This window comes from Sturnira hondurensis, unplaced genomic scaffold (genome assembly GCF_014824575.4).
Source record: "Sturnira hondurensis isolate 20B ecotype Veracruz unplaced genomic scaffold, ASM1482457v3 Scaffold0017436, whole genome shotgun sequence".
NCBI classification, from domain to species: Eukaryota; Metazoa; Chordata; class Mammalia; order Chiroptera; family Phyllostomidae; genus Sturnira; species Sturnira hondurensis.
The window spans coordinates 17,782,845-17,805,196 of record NW_028090067.1 but is presented as its reverse complement, the minus strand read 5'-3'; the positions used below and the strand labels follow the sequence as shown (position 1 = coordinate 17,805,196).

At 58.8% G+C, this 22,352-nt stretch overlaps 1 protein-coding gene across 1 annotated transcript in view; it reads right to left on the bottom strand.

Moving 5' to 3' along the window:
* CACNA1I (calcium voltage-gated channel subunit alpha1 I) overlaps positions 1-21,796 on the bottom strand; it is a 94,885-nt gene extending 73,089 nt beyond the window's left edge. Inside the window, exons 1-3 of the mRNA XM_037068184.1 lie at positions 21,550-21,796; positions 1,601-1,712; positions 1,350-1,483 (exon numbers count right to left, since the gene is read on the bottom strand). Of these exons, the coding sequence (XP_036924079.1) occupies positions 1,350-1,483; positions 1,601-1,712; positions 21,550-21,782 (479 nt within the window). The 5' untranslated portion in view covers positions 21,783-21,796. The remainder of the gene's footprint in view (positions 1-1,349; positions 1,484-1,600; positions 1,713-21,549) is intronic.
* Between the last annotated feature and the right edge of the window lie 556 nt (positions 21,797-22,352).

Genomic DNA, 22,352 nt, shown 5'->3' with positions numbered 1-22,352 from the left:
GGAATGAAGATGAGAACAGGGAACTTGACCATGGGACGGCCAGGTTCACAAGAAACCGTGTGAACCCCATGTACCTCCCAGTGAGGTCTCAATCATTGTTGGCGATGTGGCTGTGACACTGAATGTGGTTCCTAGAAAGGATGCTTAGAAGAGCTGTAACCTTTTTTTAATCCCCACCCAAGGATATGTTTATCGATTTTAGAGAGACAGGAAGAGAGAGAGAGAAACAACAATCAGTCGCCTCCTATTCGCACCCGGACAGGGCATCAAACCACAGCCTAGGCACACGCCCTGACCAGGAACCTGCAACCTTTTGGTGTCTGGGATGACGCTCGACCAACTGAGCCACCTGGCCAGGTGCAACACTTCTTTTTAACACTGGTGGACACGCCATTCCCCTTTGGGACACATGTGTGGAATTTCACATAGACAGGGTGGTACCGACTCCCCTCTCGGCTCAGTGCCTCTCTTAGCAGTATCTCACACGCACACTCACATACACACCTGTGCACACATCCCCACAGGCCTCCAGCCTCTCCCTCGCCCCCTGTCACTCCTGCCACAGTGACTCATCACTGGGCCTACTCATCACAGAGCCTTCAGCTCTGTGTCACGTCCTCCAGAGAGCCCTCACACCCCCGAGGCTGGCTCTGAGACACTCTCAGAAAACCTGGACACTGCCCAGAGCCATCGTCTCATTATGTGTGACACGTTCACCCACGGGTGCACCTCCCCAGGCGGTGGCTGGGACGGACAGGGCCTCCGTCTGGGTCTGCTGTCCTCCGTGCCCTGCTGACCCCCACAGTGCGGCAGCGCTGGCACTGAGGAGCTCACCCCAGCCCTGGTGGGTGGGTGAACATGTGACTGAGCCGCCAGCCCAGCTGGACCCCAGAAAGCAGGACCAAGGCACAGGCGTTCCCAGTGGGCCCAGCTATAAGCTGGCCTCTGACTGCAGCTGAAGTCTTGGTTGAAACTGTCATAATTTGGAGTCAGAACTTGAATCTGTGCTTATCTCTGACCTGCTGAGTGATCTAAGATAAGAATAATAATAGCAGCTATTGGCTGCTCAATAATAGCTTCTATTATTGTCCCCATGTTACAGATGAGAAAACCGAGGTTTAAAGAGAGTAACTGGCTTCCTCAAGGTCATAGGGTTAGTTAGTGTGAAACACACTCAGTATCCGCCGACAGCACAGGAGGACGCACGACTCGCCAGAGAGGAGAGGAAGGAATGTCTGTCCGTCCCAACATCACCATGTAGCTTCGGCATCGTCACCAGGAAGACCCACGGATCATTGACATTATCTAGCGAACACGAGAGGCTCAGACCTGCCCGGCGTACTACCTACCCAGCCATGACAATGAAGAAGTCCAGTCGGTTCCATGTGTCCCCAAGGTAGCACTTCTTGCCAAAAATGCCTAGGGCTACCATCTTGAGCACCATCTCCATGGCAAAGAAGACAAAGATGAAGTCATCAAAGACCTGCAGGGCAAGAGGAGGGTGAGAAGGATGTACAGGTTCCAGAGGGGGACCCAGGGGCCAAGCAGGCCGTGGTGGGTGGGCGGGACCTCATGGGTGGGCGGGGCAGGGTGGCCTCACCTGCAGGATCTTGCATCGGTCGGACAGGCAGTCCATGTCATCGCATGGCTGGTACATGCCCAGTGTCACGCAGTTCAGCAGGATCACCAACATGCTGACACACTCAAACCATGTGCACACAGAGTCAAGGACAAAACAGTGCGGACTGAACTGTGGCCACAGGGGCAGAGTGCACCCTGGAATGTAATACCCCCCACCCACCACCAACATAGGCATACACCCCTTTCCTGCTCTGCCCCCCCGACCAGGCTCCTTCCCTGAATGGGCCAGAGCCCGAGTTCTCAAAAGGCCTTGGAGCCAGCCTACCCCCCACACAACAGACATGGCCAAGCGTGCCAAACCCCACTGAGCCCCCACGTGCCAGGAACCTCACCCCACCTTCTTGGCCCAGCCTGAGAGTTGCCTTCAGGCTCAGGAAGGAAGGGTCCCCTCAGGCGTGGCTGGCCAGCCATCCCCGGGCTACCCATGCCTCTCCCCTCCCCTCACCCACACCCCCTCCATCCCTGCCCAAGGCCCAGAGCTGGAGACTGCAGAGGGCCAGGGGGTGTGGCTGAGATTGGCTGGAGAGCCCTGACATTCTGTCATCACCTGTGGCTGGGTCAGCGCTCATTTCCAGGCTCCGGAATGTCTGGACCCAGGCCCTCTCCAGCCCCCGCACCAAGAGAGGTGGGTCCCAGCCTCCTCTGGTGCCCAGGCAGAAAGTGTCCTGTGGCCAGGGGAGGCTGAGAGCATCCGGGCAGCGCCTCTGGGGCCCACACCTGAAATCAGGACAAGCGGGCTCCCCCCGGGTCCCCCAGCCAGGCCTTCTCCTCAAAACTGTCATCCTTCCCCTCCATCTGGCCACTCCTGCCCAGTCTTAGAGCACAGCAGGCTGAGCCCTGGACCCGCTGCCCTAATCCACCTCAGAAATAGAGAAACAGGCCTCAGAGAACCTGTACCTCAGGCTAAAGAGGAGGGCCCCAAGAAAAATGGACGTCAGTAGGTGCTCCGTCTTGAAGAGGAGGGGTGCTGATGGACCACGCCCCCCCACTGCCCACCTGTACCACCCCACCCCCGCCCCCAGAAACGAGCCACAGGGGCAAAAGGACAGCTGCTCTTGAGCTGCAAAGGCAGAAAACCCCGCATTTGAACTCCAGTCCCAGTGCTGACTGGCTCTGAGGCCTCAGGCAAACTCTGGAATGTCCCCATTGGAGGACCAGGAGCCTCCTTGAGGCACCACATGGCCTGCTCTGGCCCCTCTGGCCCACCCTCCCTGCAGCAGCAGTGGGCTGCTGAGAACGTTGGCAAGAGCTCCGAAACCAGGCACGGCTCCCCGCCTCGGTCAGCAGAGCCTTCACAGCCCTCCCTGTGGTCTGCAAGGCCCTGCACACCCCACCCCTCCCAGCCCATCTCCTCCTCGTGCCCCCACCCTGGTGCTCAGGCTCATTAGGCCTGCCCCACCCCCCGGGCCTTTGGGCCTGCTGGTCCCCTTACCTGGGAGACTCTGCCCAAGGCCTTCAAGAACCGCCCTCTCTGACCTTTTAGCTTCCGCATCCCCTCCTCTGAGAGGCCCCCACCCAATCCCTCCCCCTGCAGTGGCCACCCTCTCCCTGTTTTATGGTCTCTGAGCACTTACATCCCGAGGGTGCCTTGTGGCCTGGCTCCTTGTCTTTATGCACAGCTTGGACCACACTCCAAGGGGACAGGGGGTTTGCACTCGCAGCTCTGACGGTGACAGGTGTCTAGTAAAAGTCTGTTACATAAATAAATAATTCTCTCTGGGCCCTGCCCACTCCAACGTCTAGTGATTCTTCAGTGTCTCCAAATAGAAACCCTCCCTCCTCAATCTCACAGCCCTGCTGTAAGCTCCATGAAGCCATACAGCCAGACCCCCAGCCAGACCCCAGCCTGATGGGTGACTGACCTGGTTGCCCCGGCAACAGCCTCCCTCCCATCCCTGGGCCCTGGCTCACCTTGGGATGCCACCTTCCCACTCCAACCCCCTCAGACCCTCCTTGCCCAGCCCTGCTCCTTCCTGCCCCCCCACCCTGCTGCCATTCTCTCGCCACAGCCTGTAATTAATTTGAGTCGCTGCCAGGGCCCCTTCTAGCCTGAGCATCACTCCAGCAGCAGCTTCATCATTAATTAACTTTTTTGAAGTTCAAACGTTCTAATTACCAGTGAACCTCCCCCACCCCCCTAGCCTTTCCCCCTGCCTGTCTTGCTCTCTTGCCTTTCAGCCTCCTCCTCTGCTCACTCTGACCTTCCCACCAGTTTCAAGTTCAAAATGCACTCAACAGGAGCCTCTCGGGAGCCTGGCATCCCCACTTCTTCCTCACCAGGACCCTGAGCAGTAAAGGCCCATTTTACAGATGAGAAAAACCGAGGCTCAGAGAATCTAGGGGCCTCTCCTGGATCACACGGCTGGGAAGTACAGAGCTGAGACTCACACAGGCATGCTGGACTCCAAGGCCCGCACTCCCCTCTGTGACCACCCTCCCTCCCCTGAGTCTTCAGCCCATCCTCCCCTGGAGTGTCCAGCCGCTCTCCGCCCTTCTAACCCACCCACCCACACAGTACGCTGTACACCCAGCACGATCACAAGCACTTTGCAAGTGCTACCTTGTTTAATCTTTGCAGTACTGTTATAAATCCCATTTACAAAAGAGGAAATTGAAACACAAAGGGGAGCGTGATTTGCCCAGGGTCACTAGCTGGGAAAAGGCAGAGCTGGGCTACAAAAACTGGAGCCTGCTTTTCTTGTCCCCGAGCTGTTTTACCACCACCAGATTAACCTGCCTCAAGCACAGCTCCGAGGAGGCCTCTCCCCTGTTCAACAGCCTTCCAGGTTCCCCGAACCCTCCCTGGCCTGACACCCAAGGCCTCCCAGACTCTGACCTTGACATGCACTGAACTTCTTGCTGCCCCCAAGCATACTCTGCATGCACTTTCCCTTCCCTCCACCATTTCAACCAGACAAACTCCTACTCATCCTTTGCCACCAAGTTCATTGTTACCTCTTCTTAAAGCTTCCCTTGGAGCACCTTTTCCCATTCACAAGGTGGTGGTTCAACCTCCTCTTTGGAAATGCTCCCTGATCAGCTGGTCTAGCCGGTGTCATAGTAATGAACTTGGCAGTAACCCTGATGACTGTGTGGCAGGCCCGTGGGGACACGGCCCTAGCTCTTATCACAGCCCACAGGGGGGTAGGTGAGGAAACAGGCCTGGAGAGCTGGAGTGACTTGTCCAAGGTCACACAGTCAGTGAGCAGCCCAAACGGTGTGACACAGTGGGGCCTGGACCTGGCGCTGCCTCTCTTGCTCGTCCAGCTCCCCCCTGGCACTGAGTCCCTCAAGGGGGCAGATGGATCGGCTTTCACCTCTAGATTGCTCAGCTGCAGACATCCAGACACGGACAGTCCCAGCCCTGCCCCGAGGCGCTCGGGGAAATCCCAGATGGCAGAGTCTGGGCCCTTTCCAAGAGCCCGTGAGGCTCAGAAGTCAGGCCAGAGCCAGCCTCGCTGCCCGCGGCTCCTGACATGCTCCCCACTGGCTGGGGGATCAAAGGCAGCAGCCCTCCTTGAAGCTGAACCACACGGAGGGAGTCTCGGTCTGCGGGCTGCTGGACTCTGCAGCCTGGCTGGGTGCCCGGTGCTTCACCATTAGCCACTGAAGAACTCCCCGAGGGTGCCACTGGACCAGCTCTGGGGCTCTGGGACAGCCTGAGGGGGGCAGAGGCCCCAAGGGCACGGTACAGAGTTTCTGGGTACCCGGGAAGGTAAGGGCTTCAGTGCCCGGTCCATGAGGGCAGGGGGTCTTCAACGACTCCCCACCGCCTCTCACAGCAACGCTCAAAGCCCCCCGCCTGGCATCTGAGACCCTGCAGGTGGGGCCCTGCTACCTCCTTCCTTCGTCACTCAGACCCTCACTTCTGTTGGGGTGACCTTGTCACAAAACACCCCCACTGAGGTCCTCACAAAGCACCTGGTCCAACCGCCCATTGCACAGGTGGGGAACAGAGGCAGAGAGCCCTCTGAGACACAGAGAGCCAAAGGGAAGTGACCCTCAGACAACAACCCCCCACCCATGGGGGTCCGGAAACCCCACGTCTCCTCAAACACCCAGGCTCCACAGGCGTGCCATCTGCTCAGAATAGCCACACTTGGTCATTTGAGGCTGGTGAGATCCCTGAGGGCAGCACGGGTGCCTCTGAGGAACACAGATGTGGAAACACATCCACAGCAACCCATCAATAGGACCACTGGCAGGCGAAGCCTTCCCAAACACTCACCTGGCTGGTGGGGGACAGACAACCACAGGGGCCTTGGGGCTGCCGTGAGCCCCCACCCCAACTCCTCCCCCACCCACGCCCCTGGCTCAGCCCCACCTCCCGGCCTTGTGGCCAAGGCCCCAATCACACCCCCATCCGGTCCCCCCTGCTCTGCTCACAGTTCACAGGTCCTCAGAACTGGGGCCAACGAGCCCAGCAGTGAAGCCATGAGCATGTATTGAGTGCCTGCTGTGTACCAGGCACCAGATCAACAACAGCGAAAATGGCACCGATGGCAAACATTTCTCAGGTGGTCGTTTGCATTTTGGGCCAAGGAGCTTTCTAATCAAACTGCATATATTACCTCATCTAAACCTCACAGCACGGGCCTGAGGCAGGGAGCGCAGAGGCCCCGAACAGAAGGCTCTGCAGCCGCAGGAATGCAGAGCCACCCCTCTGGCTGCCTGCTCCCCCTGTAATAGGGCTCAGGGTCTCTCTCTCTTTGTCCTCAGGAGGGGAAAACACACCTCACCCTCAGAGGCCTGAGTGCCGGCATTACCGGCTGATTACCTAGCCTGACCCTGAATAGGAACCAGAGATGCCGCCCCCACCCCTTGGACAGATGTCTGCCCCGCATCTTCACTCGGCCTTCGGAAAACTCCGCCTGTTCAGGCCTGGCAATGTGGAGTCACCCCAGAGCGTAAACAAAGTTCCCTGAACTGGAAAGGTGCTACTGTTACCCCACTTTACAGATAAGGAAACTGAGGCACTGAGAGCTGGTCCAGGGTCCCAGTCACATATAGTCGCCCTGGGTTCATACGGCTGGTATGTGGCAGGGGCAGGATTTGAACCGGCCTCTTGCTGACTCCAAATCCCATGTTCCCAGCCACGTGCCGTGGACCCCAGGCACAGGGCCCGGAACGTGAGGGACCCGGGACGGGCACGTGTCCAGTGGAATGCTTGCTTTTCCCTTCTCGCCCATGCCGTCTCCACCCACATAGGCCTGCGTCGGCGTGAGCTCAGGATCAGCCATCTGTCTGGGCCTGAGGGGTTGAGAAGGGGGCTGTCCCATCCCTGCCCCTGGCGGGGAGGAAGGACCTGTCTGCAGGAGATAGTAGGAGGGGTGCTGTTCTCAAGACCCCCAGTAAGAAGCAGAGCTGGGCCAGAACCATAACTCCAACCCATGTCCGGGTTGCTAAGTCCTAGGACGGCTGGAGTGTGAATTAGGAGGTCACAGTCGCCAGGATAGGCATCACGCCAGGGGTCCCCGCAAACCTGCCATTTCCCAGAGAGAATAGAGACCAAATAAAGGGGCAGCGCCTGGCACCCAAGCAGGTCCCCAGGGCAGCCTCCTCTCCAGGAACCGAAGCCAGAGGCCTGCAGGGTTACCATGGAAACCACCACCCTCCCTCCTGTAGGCCCAGCTGACAGTCTCTGTTTCTGTAATTGGGGGACTCTGGAAGGGTAGGTGGGGGTGAGAGCGCTGGATTTGCTGGGGCAGCCAAGTTTGTTTTTATTTTTGTTAAATGTGAAATCTAATCCATTTCCCAGGGTGGACCTCAGTTGTCTGCACAAATCAAGTAGAGAACGGAGACTGGGGGCTGCGTCCTTCTGGACCAGGGACACGGGGAAGCTGGGCCAGCCCCTCCGGGGGGCAGGCCCCCCTGAGGATGGGAGCACAGTCCTTGGGCCTTCACAGGCCCCAGACCCCAGTTCTTGGTCCAGCTCTGCGCTCCTCTGGGGCCAGGTTGGCAGATACCACACGGCGCCTACAGCATCAGCACCTGAGGCGAACCAGGCTCGCCCTGCCCTGGAGGCGCCCCGAGTGCACCCAGTCCCAGCACCAGTGTGATGGGAGGCCATGCTGCCCGCACTGTGGTGACAGCAGCTACAGCATTAAATGTCAACTATGCTACAGGCCCTGGGCTTTAAGAGGATATTCATTCACTCATTCATTCATTCATTCATTCATTCATTCCACTTATCTCTGGGAGCAATGACCACCGGAAATCTTGGCAACATCTAGTAAAGCAAAACAGAGGCCCCCGCTGGGACCCTGCAGTGCCACCCCTGGGCCCACACCCCAGAGGAATGCCGACGAAAGTCTACCAAAAGGCATACGTTACTGATAACAGCCCCAACCAGGGAACCACTGAAGTGCCCACCGACAGGAGAATGAATCAGTGGCAGGTTTTAAGTGAGGATGATTTGACCTCCAGGACTGACCTCCAGGACTGGCCCAGGGAGGCAGGTGCTGGTATCTAAGGAGCAGCAAACAAGGATGCTGCTAAACGTCCTGCAATGCACAGAACAGTCTCCCCCAAAGAACTGTCCAGCCCCAATGTCAACAGTGCCAAGGCTGAGAAACCTGGTGGTCCATTTACTCGATGGAATAGTATACAGCAATGAAAAAGAGCAAGCTATCAATACCTGCAACAGCATGACGGTGTTGAAGAGCAAAGAGTGTATAAACCCTCTATATAAAGTGAAATATCAGCCCTGGCCAGTGTCACTCAGTTGGTTGGGCATCCTATAAACTGAAAGGCTGTAGGTTTGATTCCCAGTCAGGGCACATGCCTAGGTGGCAGGTTAGATCTCGGGGGTGTACAGGAGGGAGGGAGGAATAAGGAAGGACAGAAGGAAGGAAGGAAGGAAGGAAGGAAGGAAGGAGAGCTCAGCCACATGGAGGAGGTCTGAGCGGTGGTATCTCCGGAGGAGTAGCTCCTGGGGGTGGAGACGGGAAGCTACCAGGGCTAAGACACCTGGTCTGAGTGGGGTTACAGGAGTGTGTTTATAGGAAAAGATGCCTTGAGCTGCACATTCAGTCTGCGGGCTCTACCACACACGTTTGACCTCAATAAAAAGTGCCTCACAAAATAATGAAGTGCAGCTGCTGTAAGGAACAATAAAAATGGGGAAAATTAAAGAAACACAGCACCTGCTGGGGCACCACTGTCACCAGCCCTTGCGAGGGAGGGGTGTTATCCTTGTTTCACAAACTTGCCCAAGGCCACAGCTGCTGAGGGACAGAGTCAGGACTTGAGCCCCACACCTGTCTTCCATTTGCTCAAGGATTTGTTCCACTCCTGCCCACGGCAGCCTTGGGAGACAGGCAGGCCGTCGTTGTCACACCCACTTGACAGATGTGAAAATGAAGGTTCAGAGATGACCAGGGATGACAGGACTTGCCCAAAGTGACACAGTGGCCACACTGGGACAGAAAGTTGCTTCGTAAAGTGCACAGACCTGCTGGGCAGAGGACCCTAAGCCTCCCTCCCGCCACTTACATGAGCCCCCTACATGCCACGAAGCCCTGCCCAGGCTGACGGGCGTGCTTCTAGGCTATGGAGCCTCTGTGGGCTGCGATCCCTCCAGGGAGGGGACAGGGCAGTGAGCTTTGCCTTCCTTCCTCGTCCCTGCCCCCAACTCCACTTCCTCCTGTCCCCACAACATGAAAACTCATTGCAGTTTGCCTACGTGTCTGGTTCGCAGATGTCCAGCAGGCCGCAGTGCCCAGAGCAGACAGCCGGAGTGGGGGAGGCGGTGATGAGGGAATAGGGTTGCCAGCAGGGAAGAAAACCCAGGGTGGATGGTCCCTGGGAAGGCAGCTCCAGCGAAGAAGATGCTCTGGATGCTACCGCTTCAGTCACTGCTGAAGGGAAGGACCAGGGTCCCACTGCCTGGGGGCTGAGCCAGCCCCAGGAGCCCACCCACAGTGAAGGTGCACCTGCAGGGAAGCTGGCGTCCTAGGCAGGGGGTGCAGACGCCTCCTCTGGGCTCCCACAGCACCTTGGACATCCCCCCTTGCGGCGACAGCTTTCTGTCCCAGCATGGCCACTGTGTCACCTTGGGCAAATCCTGTCATCCCTGGTCATCTCTGAACCTTCATTTTCACATCTGTCAAGTGGGTGTGACAACGACGGCCTGCCTGTCTCCCAAGGCTGCTGTGGGCAGGAGTAAGACGAATCCTTGAACAAATGGAAGACAAGCGTGGTGTGCCCTGGCCTCTGACCCCTGCCCAGGCTGTGCTCTCCGAGGGCGGAGTGTTTCCACCCCTCTCTGCCCGGGACCCTCTCTGGAGCAGATGCTCAGGAGCATCACAGCCTCAGGAGGGAATGAGATTCCTGTCGCTTGGAGGCGTCGAGAAGGCTAAGGAGGGATTTCTTCCAGGAAGGGCGTTGTAGCCTCCCTTCCCCCTCTCCACCCCCACTCCTCTCCCCTTTAACGCCCACCACTCTGAGCTCATCTATTCCACACCCCTCGCCAGGTGAGGCCTACATCAGCCCTGGGGACCTCGAGTGAAGAAGCAGTGAGCCCAGCCCTCCAAGAGTCACTAGTGCACACTCGGCCCAGACAGAGCAAGGCTGGGGGCTGGACGGAGGCCGATGACTTTCTCCCTCGACCTCCCGAGGGCCTGCCCCCACCCCCGCACCCCCTGCCTGCCCCACGGCACACGGGTACCCATGCACATGGCATCCCTTCCTGCACACGCTGCTGCCACATGTGACAGTCCTCCTCCAGGGCCCGCCAGGCCAGCAGCCCCGGCCAGCCCACCCACTCCCTCCAAAGCATACTTCACACTTCCCTGTGCCCCCCCAGGAAGCTCATGAGCCCCTCCTCAGAATAAAGTTTTGAAGTGCATACATTTTTTTAATGCTTAGGACTAGAAAGGGAGGAAGCCAGTTTTGTGAAAATAGTTGTCAAAACATTTTATTAAAAAAATAAATTTGTGATAGAGAACATGCTTCACTGTCAACTCAGAGACTAACGGGAGCCAGTGGTGGGCCTGGCTTTGTGAGACCGAGAAGCAGTGACAACTGTCGGTGACATTTGGAGAGCTTACAACAACCAGGATGTGATGTGGCAACGTCAGGACTGCAGCTGCCAACAGTCACAGCCACTGCCACTAGCGCCGCCGTGGTCTCTCACCTCCACCTGAGACAGAAGGAAAAGCTAAACTACCCCAGACGTCAGTGAAAACAAACATCCAGGTTCACGAACCTCGAACCTTGACCTATGACCTTTGTTCCAGAAACTCTCCCCCTTGGGCCCTGCGGAAACTGCTAGGCCCTGGGCAGACCCTCCTCCTGCTTTGTGGGCTCTGTCCCTTAAATGCTGGCCCTTCCCAGGCTCCCCAGCCCCCCATCTCCGCTCTCCTGTCCCTGACCCCACACCCACTCCCAGCAGCCGCCCCTGGGTGAGCAGTCCGAGTCCGCCCCAGCCCCAGGCTGACTCACTGCAGGCAGCAGGCCTCCCAGGCACTGACTGCCCTGGGACGGCCTCAGGAGCCTCAAATGCATTATATCCAAAGTGGTGTGTCATGTTCTCCCCAGACCACCAAACTTTCCCCCTGAACTTCCCACCCTCATGAATAAACCCCCAGCCACCAGCCACCCTGGAAGCTCTCCAACTGGAACCCCCGGAGTTCCCCTCTCCCTCATCCCCACATCCATCTCAGAGACCTGTCTGGCCCACCACCTAAATCTCTGTGTCCCCTTCCTCAGTGCCCCCACTACCCCCAGCAGGCAGCGCTCTCTTATTCACGAGTCTCTCAACAGCCTTCTCCTCCAGCCAGGCCTCCTAGGATACATCCTCCACACGGCAGCCAGAGGACTCCTCAAAAACCAAAAGCCTTTTGTGCCCTGCCCCCCAGCCCCACCCCCATGCCTCCCAGAGAGTTTCCAAATTCCTTGGCTTGGCACCCAAGGCCTTTGTGTAAGTGTTCTTGGGTAGATAGTTGGGAAGCTGGGTAGATGAATGCATGAGTTGAAAGGTTCTGTAGATGAGTGGGGAGAGCTGGAAAGACAGATGAAGAGTGGATGGATAGGTAGGTGGGTGGGTGGATGGGTGGATGAATGGGTGGGTGGATGGATGGATGGGTAGATGGGTGGATGGATGGATGGATGGATGGGTGGATGGATGGGTGGATGGATGGATGGGTAGATGGGTGGATGGGTGGAGGAATGGGTAAATGGGTGGATGGGTAGATGGGTAGATAGAAGGGTGGATGGGTGGATGGGTGGGTGGGTGGGTGGGTGGGTGGATGGGTGGATGGGTGGGTGGATGGATGGGTGGGTGGGTGGGTGGATAGATGGGTGGGTGGGTGGGTGGGAGCCTTCTTTACCACTCTCCTGGAGGGTCCAGGCACGGCCCTTGGCACACTGTTCTGTCCACCTCTACCCCTCCTCTCTCCCCAGCCCAGTACCCCGAGCCCCCGTATTCACAATGTACCTCACAGTCAGCCAACCCTTCTCCTCCTGTTTTCCAATCTAGAAGGAAACAGGTGCCCAGAGAGGCCAAGTTGTTTGCTCAGTGTCACACAGCAGTATGCACCAGCATGAGGAGTTGAGTTTGGGGAGGGAAGAGGGAGACCAGAGAAACCAAGCTCCACAGAGCAGACAGGCACAGAATGTGGAAGCTGGCCCCACAGGAAAGCTGGAGGGAGGTTAGCAGGAAGACATTCTGGCTGATTAAAAAGACATATTTGATTTTCCTCTGAGGGACACAAATGAGGCAGTTTTTCTCCCAACAGGATGGAGAGGTGATCCAAGGCAGGCAGCGGGTCAAAGCTGGCTTCTGACATGGAAGCCAGAGCCCAGGCCCAATGGACAAGTAAAAATCTAATCATGTTTTAAATGCCTCAGGAGGGGCGAACTCCTCATTAGCAGACAGCCCTCTTCCTAATTCTCTGCTCTATATCAGTTACAACGAGACTCCCCGGTAGGGCTCATGGGGCAGTGCGGGCCTGGGCTCTGGCCAAGCCCCATTCTGTCACCCCGTCACCACAGGCCGGGTGGCCTGGATGAGCACTTCACTTCTCTGGGCCTCATCTGTCCAGCAGGTAATCTCTAGAGCCCATATGAACTGCACCCAGCACATAGCAGGTCCTTAGCAGACGCCAGCACCCTCCCCAGCGCAGTCCTCCCCATTGCCTTGCAGAATCTGGACCCCAAATGCCCGTCCACACACAGCCCGCACTCCAGACCCTATCAGAGTCTCTGGTAACTCAGCTCAGCTCTGGGACCCTGACCAGGCTGTCTCTGCACAAGCCTAGAATGGTGTCCAACAGGCAGCTGGCTTCCACAAACACTTGTTGAGTGAATCAATCAATCAATCAATCAATATCTATTGCAGGAGCCTCCTGCCTGGTCTCTAGACCTCAGTCTCTATCCCTCCAGCACCCTCCCTTCTGTTCTAGCAGCAATCATTCTAATAAAGTTTTTCAGTCCCCATCCCCACTGGATACCCACCAATGACCTCCTAGCTACCACAAGATCAAGTGCAAGCTTCACCTGGCATTCCACTCCCTGCTCTCCAGCTTCCCGCACTGTCCCAGTCACCCTGAACTCCTCTCTGTTCTCTACACTAATTCCATCCCTGCACTGGGCTCCTAGAAAACTCCTCCTACTCACGCAGCAAGACCCAGGCCACATGCCCCCTCCTCCAGCAAAGCTTCACTGTGCCCCCAGGCGGGTCAGGGGCAGCTCCTGCAGCTGCAGCTCTCCTTACACAGAACTCTACATGCGACCATTCCTGAGGTCACCCTGTGGGTCAGGCTCTTGCTGGCCCAAACAGACTCCTCTGACTGGCCGTCCAGCCGCCCTGCTGACCAATGACAATTTGGCATCCACTCCGGCACCATGAGCATACCCAGCACACAGCTTGAGGCTGACTTTTACTTTAAAGAAAAACAATCTTCTCTATACCAGATGGAGGGAAACGGACAATTTCCCAGACATGTGTTGCTTTTCCCAGCCACACTTTGCCAGCCCTGGGTGTTCCCATTAGGCCAGGGCTGAAGGAGGAGGGGACAGCCTCCGCCAAAGAACCCCCTGCCCAGCCCCGAGCAGGCTGGGTGGGCGCAGCACTGGCCGGAGAGTCTGGAGTCCTAGACTCCAATCCCCCCTGACTTTGCTGACTACTCAACATGTGACCTTGGGCAAGTCATGCTCCCTTCCTGGGCCTCAGTCTCCCCAGCTATACAATAGGGAGTTAGCATACTCTGGGGCCTGCCCACTTCACAGAGGTGCTGAAAAGTGTGAGAGGTCACAGTGGGTGGGAAGGGACCATGGGGACTGGAAAGTGATGCCCAAGCTGGTCAGTGCAGGGCCTGTGCTGCCCACTAGAAACGCGGGGGCGAGTGAGAGAGTGCTGCCCTCTGGGGCCTCCTCCCACCTAGTGGAGGAGATCAGGCAACAATGTCCTTGAGGCAAAGAACCTTGTAGGATGGGGAGTTGTAAAGGGTTGAGGGGTCTAAAGGAAAAAAGCTGAAACCTAGGAAAACTTCCTGCAGGTGGTGGCAGGAAGCAGAGCCTGGGAGCACTGGCAGGAGTTAGAGCCCTGAAGGTACAGGGACAGGGCATGGTGGGCAGGGGCAGACACAGCATAAGCCAAGGCAGGGAACTGGGGGGACCCAGGACCCATCAACAGCGAGTCTAGGCTCCAGAACAGAGCACAGGGGGGAGAAAAAGCAGAATGGTGGTTGGAGGACACCCCGTGTGCAGCCTGGAAGACCTGGGATCTGGAGAGGGGAGACTAACCTCCGTGGGGGGTACACAGCCATGGAAGACCTCTGAGAGAAGGAAGAATAAGCAAAGGAAAGAAAGCAGGCAGGAAGGCGGGGGACACAGCGCGTGACAGATAGAGTCTACACACAGAGTGGCCCAAGACCCCCTGAGGGGGGAGGCATGTCCGTCAGGAGGAAGCAGGGGTCCAGGGGAGAAGAGAGCACCCAAAGTCATACAGCTCTGGGCTCCTGGCCAGGTGCTCCATCCACTGTGCAGGGGAAGGGAAGAGGGTGACGCCAGTTGTCACGTGGGGCAGGAAGGGTCAGATCTGGGAAGTGGCTGATTTGTACAGGAAGAGATGGGAGAACTGGACCCAATGGCCACACCACAGGGACAGGGCTCGGAACAGGAGGGATGGAGGTTAGACTAGGGGAGGACTTCCTGATAGCCAGAAGCCCTCAGAACGGTCCCAGAGGCCTTTACCCAGTGGCCCAAGTCCCTGTCTGGTGCAGCAGGACTGAGCGGTCACCTGCAGAGGTTACTGGAGCATGCCAGACCTCTCAGACCGCCAGCAAGGACATGAGGCCCAGCTGGCCGCCAGCCCTCCAGGACCCTTGTCCAGGGTGAGGGCACCTCCTGCAGTGCAGCCAGGGCCACCCCAAGCGGCGCCTGCCAGCTCCCCTGTCAGCCCCGATGTGCACACAGCTGCCACACAGCACTCAACAGATTGTCCGGTCAATACTTGGCCTGGATTCTCACTATGACCCCATATCACAGGTGAGCAAACAGGCTCAGCAAAGTCAAGAGACTTGTCCAAGATCCCTCAGCCAAGAAGCCAGGAGCAGGTCTTCACTGACACAGCAACCAAGCTGCAGTGGCCGGGCCACCTCTGAGTCCTCCCCCTCCAACACCAAGCCCCAGGCAGCCACGCCTCCCCTTGGTCCCTCCTCCCGAGGCCCTGCCAGCACCCCCGGCCACCACCATCTCTCCAGTCCACAGGCATCTTCTCCAGACAGTGGGAGCCAGAGAGGCGTTCCCCTGCACAGAGGGCCGTGGCTGTGCTCTGCACGTGCCTGGTGCATGGCACACACTCAGTGAAGGCCTATTGAATGATCTCACAAGTGGGCGAACAAATAACAGTGAACGGGAGCCCTCACCCCCTCCACAAGCACTCTGAACCCTCCCGGTGAACAGCGCAAACCTGGCCATGTGGGGCTGGGCTGAGACCCTGGGCCCCGTCTCCTCCCAGCAGTGAGGGGTGAGACCAGAGGGTCTGAAGGGCAGGAATCCAGGCCAGGTGGACTTCAGAGTGAGAGCATTCATGGACCCCAGCCTAGCAAGCAGAGGGCCAGGGCCAGGCAGGGCACCAGATGCAGACAGAAGAGGGCAGGGCGCAGCTGAAAGGCAGGAGCACAGCCGCAAAAGCACGAACTGAGTGAGTCCCCCCACAAGGACCACGGAACGCGGAAACACCACTGAGCAGCTTCCTGAAGAGGGTAGCAGAGAAGCAATGCCGCGGGCAGCTTCTTCCCAACCTCACTGTCCACCTCTCCTGTCCCAGACAGGGAGACTGAGGGCTGGAATGGCTTGTCCAAAGTCACTGGCAGCTGGCACCTCCTGCCTCCCTCCACCTGGGCGGGCACCCTGTCCCTGCCCAGCAGAGACACAACCTTCACAGCCGACTGGCTTCCCACCGAGCATGGATGGTTCACCTGCAGCAGAGGCGCTGGCTCATCCCGGACTGGAGAAGGAGACAGCGAGCATCCCAAGCATGCTGGGAGAGAGGCGGCTGCAACCTCCTCAAGGAGGGTGCTGCGGGCTGGCCACAGCGAGGTGGCTGCTGAACATAGATGCTGGGACCCAGGGAGACCCTCACTTGGCCATCTGGAACTTCGAGGCGAACCTCCCTGCCCATGGCAGGTGGAGCACCCAGGCTCTGCTGAGGGCAGCAGTATCCTGGATGAGAGTGGAGGCCCAGGATGCAGAGAAACGGATGTCTTCCTCCCAGCTCTTCCACATCCAGGCTGTGCAACCCTGGGGAGAAGTTACTCAACCTCTCTGAGCCTCCCTTCCCTCACGTGTAAAACAGGGCTATGGGGACACTTGCCTCAGGGTGGCTGTAAGGATGACAGGTGAAGACGCAGGCAGAGAAGTCGGCGCAGGGAGAGCTGGCTCTCCTGGCTGTCATCCCTGAGCCCCTTCTCTGCACTGGACACACTGCTGGGCGCTTTACAGGGGTCGCCTCTAACCTCTTAAACTGTCCCATTACAGAGACGAGGACACTGGACTCGGGGAGCAGACCAGAGTGGCACTCACACCATTGGCCTTTCTCCCACGGCAGCCAGTCACACTCCGAAAGGCTCTGGACAGCTAACCTGGGGGCAAACAGGCATCCCCCTGTTTGGGGGACAAGTCCTGATCCAGCCGCCCTGCTGGAGGACACCAGGCTGGGCCAGCGATGTCCTCGCTGGAGTAGGCACAGCTGCGAGCAGCCAAACTGGAAGACTTCACCTCAGTAGCGGAGACCGGCTCTGCTTTTCCCAGAAGCCACGTCCTCTGAACGCTCCACGTTCTATGTGAAGACTTGATGCCCCGTGTCTTCCTGATTCTCCACAGGCAGTTTGCTCAGCCACACGCCAGGGCCCTGTTCACCTTTGGGGCGACGATGAGAAGGATAACCGCAGGTGTGGCGGCTTTTCTTGTCCACACGACTGCATTTTCACATGTTCCTTATGCAACGGCCTTGGGCTTCGCTGCCATCCTGTGCAGTGGGGAAAACCGCCCCTGTCTGACAAGCAGGGGAACTGGGGCTCGGGCAGGCTAGGAACCTAGCCCAAGGCCACACAGCAAACAGGAGGCAGCACCAGTGTCCAGGTCTGTCTAACTCAGGCCCACACGCCATGCACCACCTCCCCATGAGTCAGACAGCGGCCAGAGCCCTCCCAGCTGAAACCCCAACTGACAGCGCATGCTCAGGGCCCAGGCCAGGCAGAAAGTACTGGGTGAGTGGACCTGCCCTGCTTGCCTGCTCAGGGAGGGTCCCAGCAGCCTCTGGGTCTCCGGTGAGTCAGGTGGTGACTCAGGGCCCAGCTCTGGGCTGGATGAGGCGTTGAGTCAGGGAGCACCAAGCTTCAAAGGGCAGCAGGCTCTGAGACAGGCCCCTCGGCACCAGAGACACCAGTGCTCATGACACCCTGTCTGGGGCAGACCTCCCACACTGCCCCAGGCGCGAGCCCGACCCTCATGCCCGCCCATCCAGCTGCTTTGGGTTCTTGATGCGGAGCAGAATTCTGCGGAGTCTGGGAAGGTGAAGGGGTTTTTGTGGTTGTCACAATGACAGGAGAACACTGCCTACTAAGTTAGCCAACATCCTGTAACACACAAGACAGCCAGGACCACAAAACACGATCACACCCAAAATGCCACCGGGGCACCCTAGTTGGTGTAGCTGGGTGGACTGAGCACTGGCTGGGTGGATTGAGCATGGGCCTGTGAAGTAAAGGGTCGCCGGTTCGATTCCCAGTCAGGGCACATGCCTGGGTTGCAGGCCAGGTTCCCAGTAAGGGACACATGAGAGGCAACCACACATTGATGTTTCTCTCCTACTCTTTCTCCTTCCCTTCCCCTCTCTTTAAAAATAAACAAATAAAATATTTTTTAAAAAATGCCACCAGGGCCCCTACTGTGGAGCACTGGGCAAAGCACTGTCCCTTCCCTGGGCTTCCTCTCAGGGAAAAGGCAGGGAGGGGGGTTTCTTCTCAGAGAAGAACCCTAGAGCCCTCGGCATCTGCTCAGACACGCAAAACCACAAACCCCCACCCCTAAAGCCCAGCCTGAGCACCCCATGATCAAGTCTCTGCTACAGGAGCCCCCTGGGCACACCAAGGCCTCCTGGGCCTGCACGCATGGAAACCCACCCTGGCCTCTCTCCCACGACCCCACTCGGGCTCTGAAATCTTCACACCGTCGCATCGCACTCATGGGCCCAGGTGCGTGGGCCCTCCCACTCCCAAACATGCACCACTGCCGTCGGACACACCCTGGACACAGCACTTGACAGTCTGAGTCACGGAAGCTTAGAGTTTCAGTGTCACTGAGCGTTAAGTCTGAACTTTGAACCCCTAGACTCGATCACAGAAGCCTGGAGTCAGAGGATGCCAGAACTGGACACTTCAGAGGCCGGTCCATGCGGAGTCACGGGGTCTCTAGTCCAGAAGGCAGCCCAGCAGGTAGGCGGCCACTTCAAGCCAAGACCTCCGCCCCTGGCTGTGGGGCCTGGGGAGCCCAACTGCGCTCCAAGCAGGTCCCAGTTCTGGGGTGTCCCTCCTCAAGAAGGGGCTGAATTCAGCCCCACCCCCACCCTGTGCAGTTCCACACACTAGCACCCAGGCTCTCCCCAAGACAGGTGAGGACCAAGCCCAGCTCCACCTGGAATCCCGATCCCTTCCCTCCCAACCGTTGTCCCGACCCCAGGTTGTCACACACCCTCGGGGTGGAAACCAAAGGGGTGGTGAGGACCTAGGAGCTCTGCCCACAGACCGGAAACGGGGCACCTGAGAGGGTCTCCGTGCTCTCTGCTCAGTGGTCAGGGCCCAGCATGCCCAAGGTCAAGGGTGAGTGAGGCTGCTGCCCTGGGTCTGGGGCCTGGATGGGGGCAATTCTTCTGGCCCTTCCTTTTCAGGTGGAGTGGAGACGCCAAGACTCAGAAAGGAGACTGCCCAAAGTCACACACCCACTTCCTGGCGGACAAGACTCTGACCTATTCCCTGCCCAGTGGCTTCCCTGTGACGCCTGGGCCGCTCTGGGCCATTCCAGCCTGGCCAGACCTGCCAGGCCTGCCGGGGGCGAGCTGGGTCAGACCCCGGGCCAAGGCCCCCTGGGCCACAACGCTGACCATCCAGACCTTGTGAGGTTCAGACAGGTAGAGTGACTTTCCCAAAGTCAAACAGCACCTGAGTGGCAGAGCCGGAACTGCCCCTGCAGCCCACCAAGGCCAGGCCCCCATGACATGGTTGCACGGCCTCCCTGCCCCCCCAGCCAGCTCTCTCACCCTGGAGGGCCCCCTCCCTGACCTGGCTGCCCCTCAAATCACACGATGCGGGTCCCTGTGGTCCCAACATTCCGTACTAAAGCTGCTCCCATGGGTGATGCTTGCACCCCCACCCCCAGGGGCTCCCCAGGTAGGCCAGCTCTGGTTCCCCACCCTTCGGGGTCCCAGGACAGGTGTCAGGTGAACCAAGTTACTGAGGGACCCTCGCATGGTACCCGAGGCCTCCTGAGCTATCCCCCAGAATGAACATCAAGGTTTTTGGCCCCCAACCCAGAGCGGGACTCCAGCTCTGCCCTCCACCCACTCACACACAAACCATGTTGTCTCCCAAATGTGGGGGGTCTGGGGCCCCCCCACCACCTCAAAGCCCAACACAGTGGGGAGGCCAGCAGACATGGGCTCAGCATGGGCCTCCTGCCTCACCATCCCTGCCTGCATCAGGGCACCCCAGGCCTCCAGGGGTGGGCTCAGGCCCTACTGGAAAGGACTCTGTCCTGTTGGTGGGCCCCAAAAACCATAAGGCTACCACATCTGGGTCCTTTATGGTCCCCAAATCCTCCTCCTCAGCTGCCCCCAGCCACAGGCTCACTCCTGGGACCCCCACTCACAGCACAGCTCTGGGGGTCCTTCTCAAACCCGGATCTCGCCACGTCGTGCCCCTACTTTAAACTCTGCCAGGTCTCCATGACCCTCAGGACACGGGCCAGCTCCTCACTTGGCCCCGGAGCCCGTCTCATCTCCCACCAGCCTCATCTCTCCACTCTGCCCCCCCTCCCCAGTCCTTGCCGCTGCCGTCCCCTGTCCCCGCTGCCCTCTCCACCTGACCCATTCACTGCCGCAGACTCAGCGCCGGCATTGCCGCAGTGCGCCCAGTGAGCACCGAAGCAGCCCCTTGAATGCTCCAGTGCTGGGTGCTGAGGTCCAGCAGTGAACGTGACAAGGACGGTCTGCACCCTAGTCACCTGGCGGCACCTCTGCAGTAGGCAGATGTGGGGTNGCCCGTCTCATCTCCCACCAGCCTCATCTCTCCACTCTGCCCCCCCCCCAGTCCTTGCCGCTGCCGTCCCCTGTCCCCGCCGCCCTCTCCACCTGACCCATTCACTGCTGCAGACTCAGCGCCAGCATTGCCACAGTGCGCCCAGTGAGCACCGAAGCAGCCCCTTGAATGCTCCAGTGCTGGGTGCTGAGGTCCAGCAGTGAACGTGACAAGGACGGTCTGCACCCTAGTCACCTGGCGGCACCTCTGCAGTAGGCAGATGTGGGGTTCAGAATCCCGCAACTGGAGGGCAACAACAGACAGAGCAGCTGAGCGGGGCTCCCCCAGGGCTGCCCTGAGGAGGAGACTCTTGGGCTATGATTCGAAGGATGCAAACAAGAATTTGCCCTGGTGCAGAGAGAAGGGAAGAGCATTCGGACAACGGGAAAAGCAGCGATGTGGCCCTGGAGCCTGGAAGGACACAGGATGCAGAGGGGTGGGAGGTGAGCCTGGGTGCAGGCACGCAGGGCTGCAGGGCCAGGTGGGGACTTTGCTGTCCGGAGCAATGGGAGACAGGGGAGGATCACAGGCAGAGGGTGGCAGGAGCAGACTAGAGGCAACAGGGAAGGCAGGAGGATGTGTGACGGGCTGCTTGCTGCTGCTGCCAGGGAGCAGGGTTGGGGCAGGGGCCCACAGAGGCCTGACCAGGAGAATGGGGTTGGGGAACCTCACCCTGCGTGGTGGGATCAGCGGCCTCGGCCTGGGCCCAGGGTCCCCATCTCAGCTCCTATTGCCCCTGTGGACACCATCCATCCGATGGCTTGGTCACTGGGTGCTGGGCCATGGGGATAGCCCTTGTCCTTGGTTCCAGCACAGCACTGGGGTTCGCCCCTGAGCACCTTCCCAGCCAGCCAGCCACTGGACCAGCCTCTGCTGACAGCAACCTCCAGAGTGTTCACATCAGCAGATCACCAGGTCTCCATTCGTCCGACCTCCAGGGCCCCCACACGCCCCAGACCTGCCACTGAGCACGCTCCCCACCAACAGGCTGCTCCCCACCAGCAAGGCCAGCCTCCCAAGCAGAGGCAGGCGCCGGAGACCGGGCACCATCAGGGAAGCTCACAGCCCTGGGCGGGGCCCCAACCAGCCATGGCCACACAAAGGATATGGGTTGCACACCATTTTGATGCACCAGTTCCGGGGGCTGGTGGTCTGGCGCAGACAGAAGAAGGCAACAGGCGCCAGGTCCGGGTGAGGCACGTCTGGGTCGGCTCCATCTGGGGGCTCCTCCAGGCCTGGGGGGGAGGGCGGGGCGCTCCGGGGGCCCGGCTGCTCTGTGACCCCTGGCTCAGGGTCCAGGGCCACAGCAGAAGAGGAGGGCGGAGAGGAGCTCTCAGCCATGTCAGCGCTCAGCAGGGAGCCTGGGGGAAGAGAAGAGGTGACCCGTGACAAGGGTAGGCCTGGCACAAGCTCCCCAGCCAGCTTTCCCCAGAAGGGGACAGTCCAGCTTCAGGTCTGCAGGCCCCTGGTCCTCACTCCAGCCTTGAGGGTCAGGAAAGAACCGCAGGCCCAGAAGCCTGCGAGTTGAAACCCACTCCCAGGCCGGGTGATCCTGGCCAGTCCAGTCCGGTCAGCCTTGCCGAGCCTCAGTTTGGGGAGATGAAGAGTGAGGAGAATAAAACCTTCCTAGAGTGTAGTTGTGATATTAGGTGTGTGTGTGTGTGTGTGTGTTTCTAAATAAGACTAGACTTGTGTGTTTATTGCACCTTCAAAGGTCAAGAAAATTTACAGGGAAGAAGGGCAAGTCAATGTACAGAGAGCCCTCATTGCCAGGGTGACGTGTGTTATAAGGAGAAGTTGGGGTGCTGTGGGACCGGAAGCCGGGGGGCCTGGGCCAGCAGAGAGGAAATCAGGGCAGGCTTCCCTGAGGAGAGCAGAGCTGAGACCTGCCTGCAGCCCAGGGACCCACCA